This window comes from Pseudopipra pipra, chromosome 2, assembly GCF_036250125.1.
Source record: "Pseudopipra pipra isolate bDixPip1 chromosome 2, bDixPip1.hap1, whole genome shotgun sequence".
Classification (NCBI taxonomy): Eukaryota; Metazoa; Chordata; class Aves; order Passeriformes; family Pipridae; genus Pseudopipra; species Pseudopipra pipra.
In genome coordinates, this window is record NC_087550.1 from 118,809,082 (window position 1) to 118,816,767 (window position 7,686).

Genomic DNA, 7,686 nt, shown 5'->3' on the forward strand with positions numbered 1-7,686 from the left:
GGAGCCGAGTCTGTCTCTTCTCTTGGTTGCCAACTGAAAGTAAAGACAGTCACAAGCATATGAATTCTCTTTCTCTCCACTACTGGGCACTCCAGAGAGGTTGCACAGTGCCTGGCAAGTTAAACGGGAAGGCTGAGAGAAAGGATCCAAGGAAATGAGGAGATCAAAGTTCCGTGACAAAGTTGTGTGGAAGTTTCCAGAGCATTTGTACGCTCTGGAGTCTCCCGTGAATTCTCCCTGCCCTTCAGAAATGTTGAGTTCCTGACCCAAAGGAGGGAATTCCGTCAGACAAAAAGGAATGAGCTGAGCACTAACAGAAGGTGGAGCTGGAATTCCTACAGAGAGGGGTTCTCCACCTTAGTATTTTGTGCAGCTGCTCCACGTTCATCCCGTTGCCATCATCAGGGAATGTCAGGCTGATGTGGTCGTGGATGACTGTCCTGTCAGTCCCAACCTGCTCTGCACTCCCATCCGGGTCATGGCATTGTCTGCAGGAAAAGAAGGGGAAAAGGCTGGGATATTTGAAGCAAAACCCAAACAGTTGAAGTGGGAACACAGTTTGAATTGCTTCAGCTGCCAGAGAGTCCGTGTTCCACGCTGACTCCAGTCCCAATGTTACGATGAAGCAGCTGCATCCCGACCCGGTGACCCTGCCCCAAAGCCAACAGCCAGTTCCACAGCTCTTGTGGGTTGATTGTTCTTACAGCCCCACAGAGGCAAACACTGTAGGTGGAGGCGAGTGGCTGAGGCGTGAGAATGGAAATGCAGCCCAGACAGGGCTCTGGTTTCCTTTGCTGCCCCCAAAGCAGCTGGTGCAATATTTACTTTCTCCCAGCCACGGGCTGGCTCTCCCCGAGGGAGCTCCAAAGTGCTTTAGACTCACCTTGCTCTGGACAGGATGGGAAAGAGCTGCCCCGAGTGCAACAGAAAGCACGGCTGCACAAAGCTTGCCCAGCTGGGGAGGGTCCTTCCTAGGAACATGAAGTACCAACTGTATCCACAGGGACAACTTCATCCAAGGGATTGCAGCCTCAACAAAAGAGGGCATCCAGGTCCAGGTGACAGATGGGAAGGGTTTGGGCTGTTCAAACAGCTGCACCCACTCACCATGTTGTCAGCCTGCAAAGGGTCAGTCCTTCCCACAGCCACGGGGCTCTGCTTCCCTCCTTGGTGGCAGCTCTGGCCTTCCCTGCAGGAAAAACTCCTGTTGGCTTTGGTTGGGTGAATTCTCTGGGCAAGGGAAGGGAAGCAAACATGACAAGCTCTTGCTCCACCAAGGCACCTGTGAGTTCTGCAAGTGCACTGAAGGTCAGGGGTGACTGAGTGGTGCCCTCGGTCTGCGGGAACCTGGGGCAAAGCTGAAGGAAACCACAAACAAGGGCATCGGTTTGTGCTCTCCAAGCACACCCAGCCAGACAGCAGGAGGCCAGAGAAAGGAACCCTAAAGGGAGCTGTTTTGTACAGCACTACCAAAGGCCGTCATTTAACTGACTTTTCGATACTGGCACACTGGGACCTTGTCAAGGGACTGTTCCTACAGCTCTTGGAGGGGACATTCAGCACAGTCTCCTACCTTCCTGTGAGAATGGGTGACGCCGCCATCCTGTCCAAGGGGTCAGTCCAGTGTCCAGCGTGGATGCAGCTGGAGGGATGTCCAGGCTGCTGGGCTTGCTGGGGGTACCTTTGCAGGGACAGGGTTCCCTGCAGAAGGCGGCTTTCTGTCTTCTGTGCCAACGAGTTGTCACGCACAGGCTGTTCTTTCAGACCTTTCTGGAAACAGGTCTGAGGTCTGGGGGTCTCTGGGGCTCTCGATCCCCCTCCAGTCTGTGGTCACTTCTTGGCCTCGTTGTGGCGCCTGTGCTGTTCCGTGCTGTGCTGGTCTGCGGGAGATGTCGGTCCCGGCAAAGCGCTGCCCGCCCTGCGCTGTCTGGGCCGGGCCTGGCGCTGGAGCGGGGCCTAATGGTGCGGCTGTGCCGGCCTGCGGGGCCAGCGGAACAGCCTGTGCACAGCGCGGAGCGTGCGCCTCAACAGGGAGGGACGTTTCCCGGGGACAGCCCTGGGGGCTTCCCTGCCCCCTGCCCCTGGGGACACGGCCTGGGCTGCAACTGCTGGTTTCATGTCTGCAGCCGAGCTTTGTCCCAGCTCCTGCTGTTCCTGTGGCTGCTGGGGGCACCCCTGCACCTCCAGCGCAGCCTTGCTCAGGACGTGCTGCATTAATTTCTGAGCTGTGTCCCACAAATCTTGGCTGCCCTTGGAGGGGTTCCGGGACCCTGCTGGAGTGTAGGACTCAGTGATGGATGAAGTGTCCACCTCCAGCACAGCCTTGCTCAGGATGTCGTGGATGAGGGGCTGGACTGTGTCCTGCAGAACTTGGCTGCCCTGGGAGGAGCTGCGGGACCTTGCTGGGGTCTGCTCCTCACTGGTGGATGGAGAAGTGCATGCTTTTGGTTGCTTGGAAGAGAGAGGCCGCTGGGACTTGCTCGGGATGTAGAGAGAGCTGGGCCCCTCCAGGGGGTCGTCGTCGCTGCCCGGGCCCAAGGGTTTGTCATCGTGCCCTTGGGACAGCCCTTGGACTCTGTTGTCTTGCTCTTGAGAAAGCTCCTTGGCCTGGTCGTTCTCCCCTGGCCCTTGGCACAGCTGTTCCTCTTGGTCGGCTTTCTCTTGGGCGAGTCCTTGGCTCTTGGACTCCTCCCCCTGGGCTGGCTCTTGGGGCCTGTCCCTCTCCTGCTCTGGCTTTCTGGGGACTGGGCAGTAAGGACTGCGGAGCAAAAACTCTTCAATCCAGTCGTCTCTGCCCTCGTACTTCTCCCTGTACTCCCGTTCCATTTGCTGGGCTTTCTGTCGTGCCAGCTCTTCACCCTTCTGCCTCCTCTCTTCGTTGATGTTGTAATTGCAGGACAAATGGGCTTCCAGCCACTTCTCCACGTACTTCTGCCTCCTCTGGTGTTCCCGTTCCGCTGCCTCGTCTCTTGGCTTGCGGAACCAGTTCCTTATTCTTTTCATTCCTCCAAACACGCCACTCCTGGGCCGCCCCTGTGGGTGCTCCAGCTGAGACTCCACGTCCGGCTCCTTCCCAGTCCCGTGGTGCTCCAGCTGTGACGAGTCAGTGGGGCCGCACGGGACAGGGTTTTCTTCTGCTGGGGACAGTGGTTTGCCACTGCCCTCTTCCTGTGGGGACAGTGGTTTTAAAATGTCCTCTTCCTGTGGGGACAGTGGTTTGCCATTGTCTTTTTCCTGTGGGGACAAAGGTTTTGCACTGTCCTCTTCCTGTCGGGACACTGGCTCGCCATTGTCCTCTTCCAGTTGGGAGAGCTCTTGGACATTGGAGTCCCCTTCTGACTGGACATCTTCCCCTTGGGACACTTGTTTGCCAAGGCCATCTGTCCCTTGGCACAGCTCTTTGTCTTCTTCCTGCTGGGACTGTCCTTGGCTTGTAATGCCCCCCAGGAGCGGCGGGCCGGCTGCCAGGAGTGGGGCCTCTGTGGTGCCAGCACGGAGCAGGAGCCTCCTGTGCAGCTCCTGCAGCAGCTCCGTGTCTGAGATGAGGCTGAGGTCTGTGCCAGCACGGAGCAGGCCCCTCCTGTGCAGCTCCTGCAGCAGCTGCGTGTCGGACACGAGGCTGAGCTCTGTGCCAGGCTGGTGCTGCAGCGGTGCCGTGCCGGGTTGGCTGTGCTGGCTGGCAGGAGCGGCCGAGGGAGTTGCAGGCAGAGGAAGAGGCTCCCAGCTGGCGCCGGCAGCGAGCGCGGGCCGGGCTGGGGCCTCCTGTGCCCCCGTGCTGGGGGGCAAGAGCAGCCTGGGCACGGGGCTCTTGGGCCGTGGGGGCAGCCGGGGAGAGGGGCTGCGGGCCCGTGGCCCCGTGTGCCCTGCGCTGCCCAGCTCTGTGTCCCACCGGCTCACGGTGTCCCTGGGGCTCTCTGGGCAGGGCAGCGCTGGTACTGGGGGCTGCCGTGGCACTGGTGGTAACGGTGGCTGCTGGGGCAGTGGTGGCAGCTGTGGCAGCTGAGGCACCTGTGCCAGTGCTGGCAGCTGTGGCAGTTTGGGCAGTGGTGGCAGTGGCAGCTGTGGCTGCGGTGGAACCAGTGGCAGTGCTGTCAGTGGTGGCAGTTGTTTCTTCCTTGTCTGCCATGGCAGTGGTGGCAGCCATGGCTTATCCATCTCCGTCTTCCTGCTTTTGTCCCTCTCCATCTTCCTCTCCTCCTCAGAAATCTCCATCTTCCTTGTCTCCTGTGGCTGCTGTGGCAGTGGTGTCAGAGGTGGCAGAGATGACAGTGGTGGCTGCCTTGGCTACCCTGGCAGTGGTGACAGCAGTGGCAGTGTTGGCTGCCTTGGCTGCCTTGGCAGTGGTGGCAGCAGTGGCTGCCTTGGCTTCCATGCCGGTGGTGACATTCGTGGCCGCAGTGGCAGCAGTGGCAGCAGTGACATTGTTGGCTGCCTTGGCTGCCCAAGGGCCTCATCCAGACCCCTCTGGAACACTTGCAGAGACAGTGACTCCACCACCTCCCTGGGGCACTTATTGCAAGGCCTGGCCACTCCTGCCGGGAAAAATTGGTTTTAATATATGAGGTGAACGTTCCCTGGTAGAACCTGCTCCCCACACCCCGGGACCCCCAAACCCGCTCCCCACACCCCGGGACCCCCAAACCCGCTCCTCACACCCTCAGCACCCCCAAACCCGCTGCGATTCCCCCCCCCCCCCCCCCCCCCCCCCCCGCGCGCTCCCGCCGTTTCCCGCCCCGCCCCGCGCGCCCCCTCAGGCGCCCTCAGGGGCTGCCCAGGCGAAAACACCCACAAAAACCGACAAAGAAACCGAAAACTCAACCGGCCCAACGCTCGCCTCTCCCCAGAACCAGCCCTTGCATTTCATTTCGCCGCCACTGCTGCTCCTGGCCTGGCTAAAGGCACAAACGACTCAAAGGGCCACCTGGCCTCAAACTCCCCTCTTTCAAATGCAAACCTTTCCCCTCCAAGGACTCACAATAACACAAACTTGCATCCTGACACATTGGCATCTGCTTTTCCCTGTCGCCCTCCGCCAGAAGCGCCGCTGGCCGGGGCTCGGAGCCCGAGGGGTCGCTCCCAGTCCTCCCCAGTGCCCGCAGCGCCTCCCCCAGCAGGGAGGGAGCGGAGAGACCCGGGGAGAGTCCTGGGGCTGGGGGAGCAGGGACGGGCTGGGCCGGGAGGGACCCCAAAGCTCGGCCGGTGCCACCCCTGCCATGGCCAGGGACACCTTCCCCCAGCCCAGCTCGCTCCAAGCCCCGGCCAGCCCGGCCTTGGGCACTGCCAGGGATCCAGGGGCAGCCACGCAATCTGGGGCAGGTTTTCCAGGAAGGCTTTGGCGTTGGGAACAGCTTGTGCAGAATTCCCCTATTCCAGTCCTCAAGTTGCTGAGAAGGAGTTGGGGAAGGGAGCACCTGGCATTTGTAAATGCTCGCAGTCGGGAGGAGCAGCAAAAGTCAGAGAGTCCACAAACACTCAGCATTTTTTGTGAAATATTTATTAATTATGGTGAATATACTAGTACAAGAAAGAGATGAACTGGGTTGGGAATTTCTCTTTGCTCAAGAGACCTTTTGTGGCCGAAAGACTTCAGTTTGGAGGAATGAGTGAGACTTGGATGTTCTCTCTTTCCCTCCAGCTGTTTTTTGCCAGGACTGACAAAGCAGGCAAAGCCTGCTCAAGGAAGGTGCTTTGCAAGCTGCATCAACACATTCCTTCCTCCAGCAGGGGAAGGGAGGAGGGGAAGAGAAAGGGAAGGCACTGCCAGAAGCAGCCCAGAGGGCAGGGGGCACATGGCCCGCCTGGGAGAGCTGTGACAAGGACCCAGCTGGGGGGTGTGTTACTTTCCCCTGGCTGTGAGTTTGCAGTTGGACAATGTTTCCTAAAGAAACTTTCTTTAATGGTCGAGAGCCCGTGGCTGAGCTCTCAGGTGAACTGCACTCTATGGAGCAAACAGTAGAATATTATAACGGCAATATATTTGGTATATTAAATGAGCGATAATAAATTATTAAATATAATATTAATGTAATATTTTCATTTACTGTCCTTAAGAACTTATTAGAGTTTAAAGTTATTTAATCATTAATATTATTAATATAATAGGATATTTTCTTCACTATTAAAACAAACTAAGTGTGGAAATTCCTGTGTTAGTTCTGGGCCTACTCTAAAAGCACAGGTCAGTGGCTTTGGGACAGAGGGGAAGGGTGAAAGGGAAGAGAGAAAGGAAGAGATGAGTTAAAGAGGGAGAGAGAGAGAGAGAAAGAAAGAGAAAGAGAAAAAGAGATCATCCGTTCTGGTTGCAGTGTCAGTGCAGCTCATGGGAGGTCAGTCTGGAATCCAGTGTCGATCCAGCTGATGGGATGTCAGTCCTTGTTCCAGCATCAATCCAGCTGAGGGTTGTCCAGGGTCCTGTTATGCCATGCTGTGCTGATCTCCTGGGCCGCCCCTGTGGGTGCTCCAGCTGAGACTCCACGTCCGGCTCCTTCCCAGTCCCGTGGTGCTCCAGCTGTGACGAGTCCAGTGGGGCCGCACGGGACAGGGTTTTCTCCTGCTGGGGACAGTGGTTTGCCACTGCCCTCTACCTGTGGGGACAGTGGTTTTAAAATGTCCTCATCCTGTGGGGACAATGGTTTTAAAATGTCCTCTTCCCGTGGGGACAATGGTTTTAAAATGTCCTCTTCCCGTGGGACAGTCATTTGCCACTGCCCTCTTCCCATGAAGACAGTGGTTCGCCAACCTCTTCCAGTTGGGAGAGCTCTTGGACATTGGAGTCCCCTTCCAACTGGACATCTTCCCCTTGGGACACTTGTTTGCCAAGGCCATCTGTCCCTTGGCACAGCTCTTTGTCGTCTTCCTGCTGGGACTGTCCTTGGCTTGTAATGCCCCCCAGGAGCGGCGGGCCGGCTGCCGGGAGTGGGGCGAGCGCGGGCCGGGCTGGGGCCTCCTGTGCCCCCGTGCTGGGGGGCAAGAGCAGCCTGGGCACGGGGCTCTTGGGCCGTGGGGGCAGCCGGGAGAGGGGCTGCGGGCCCGTGGCCCCGTGTGCCCTGCGCTGCCCAGCTCTGTGTCCCACCGGCTCACGGTGTCCCTGGGGCTCTCTGGGCAGGGCAGCGCTGGTACTGGGGGCTGCCGTGACACTGGTGGAAGCGGTGGCTGCTGGGGCAGTGGTGGCAGCCGTGGCAGCTGAGGCACCTGTGCCAGTGCTGGCAGCTGTGGCAGCTTGGGCAGTGGTGGCAGTGGCAGCTGTGGCTGCGGTGGAACCAGTGGCAGTGCTGTCAGTGGTGGCAGTTGTTTCTTCCTTGTCTGCCATGGCAGTGGTGGCAGCCACGGCTTATCCATCTCCGTCTTCCTGCTTTTGTCCCTCTCCATCTTCCTCTCCTCCTCAGAAATCTCCATCCTTCCTTGTCTCCTGTGGCTGCCGTGGCAGTGGTGTCAGTGTGGCAGCGATGACCAGTGGTGGCTGCCTTGGTGCCCTGGCAGTGGTGACAGCGTTGGCTGCCTTGGCTGCTGTGACATTGGTGGCAACGATGGCAGTGTTGGCTGCCTTGGCTGCCTTGGCAGTGGTGGCAGCAGTGGCTGCCTTGGCTGCCTTGGCAGTGGTGGCAGCAGTGGCAGTGTTGGCTGCCTTGGCTGCTCTGGCAGTGGTGGCAGCAGTGGCTGCCTTGGCTTCCATGCCGGTGGGTGACA

The 7,686-nt window shown here is 58.7% G+C and overlaps 2 protein-coding genes across 2 annotated transcripts in view; both read right to left on the reverse strand.

Annotated features, from left to right (window-relative positions):
* The window catches only part of LOC135410447 (trifunctional purine biosynthetic protein adenosine-3-like), a 45,949-nt gene extending 40,549 nt beyond the window's left edge, over positions 1-5,400 (reverse strand). Inside the window, 1 exon segment of the mRNA XM_064647166.1 lies at positions 4,988-5,400. Within this exon segment, the coding sequence (XP_064503236.1) occupies positions 4,988-5,009 (22 nt within the window). The 5' untranslated portion in view covers positions 5,010-5,400.
* LOC135406908 (uncharacterized) lies at positions 370-4,212 on the reverse strand. The gene is made up of 4 exons (XM_064641479.1): positions 1,283-4,212; positions 1,108-1,189; positions 884-971; positions 370-488 (listed from the first exon to the last, which is right to left on the reverse strand). The coding sequence occupies exon 1, from the start codon at positions 4,210-4,212 to the stop codon at positions 1,957-1,959; it is 2,256 nt and encodes a 751-aa protein (XP_064497549.1). The 3' UTR covers positions 370-488; positions 884-971; positions 1,108-1,189; positions 1,283-1,956.
* Positions 5,401-7,686: the final 2,286 nt, after the last annotated feature.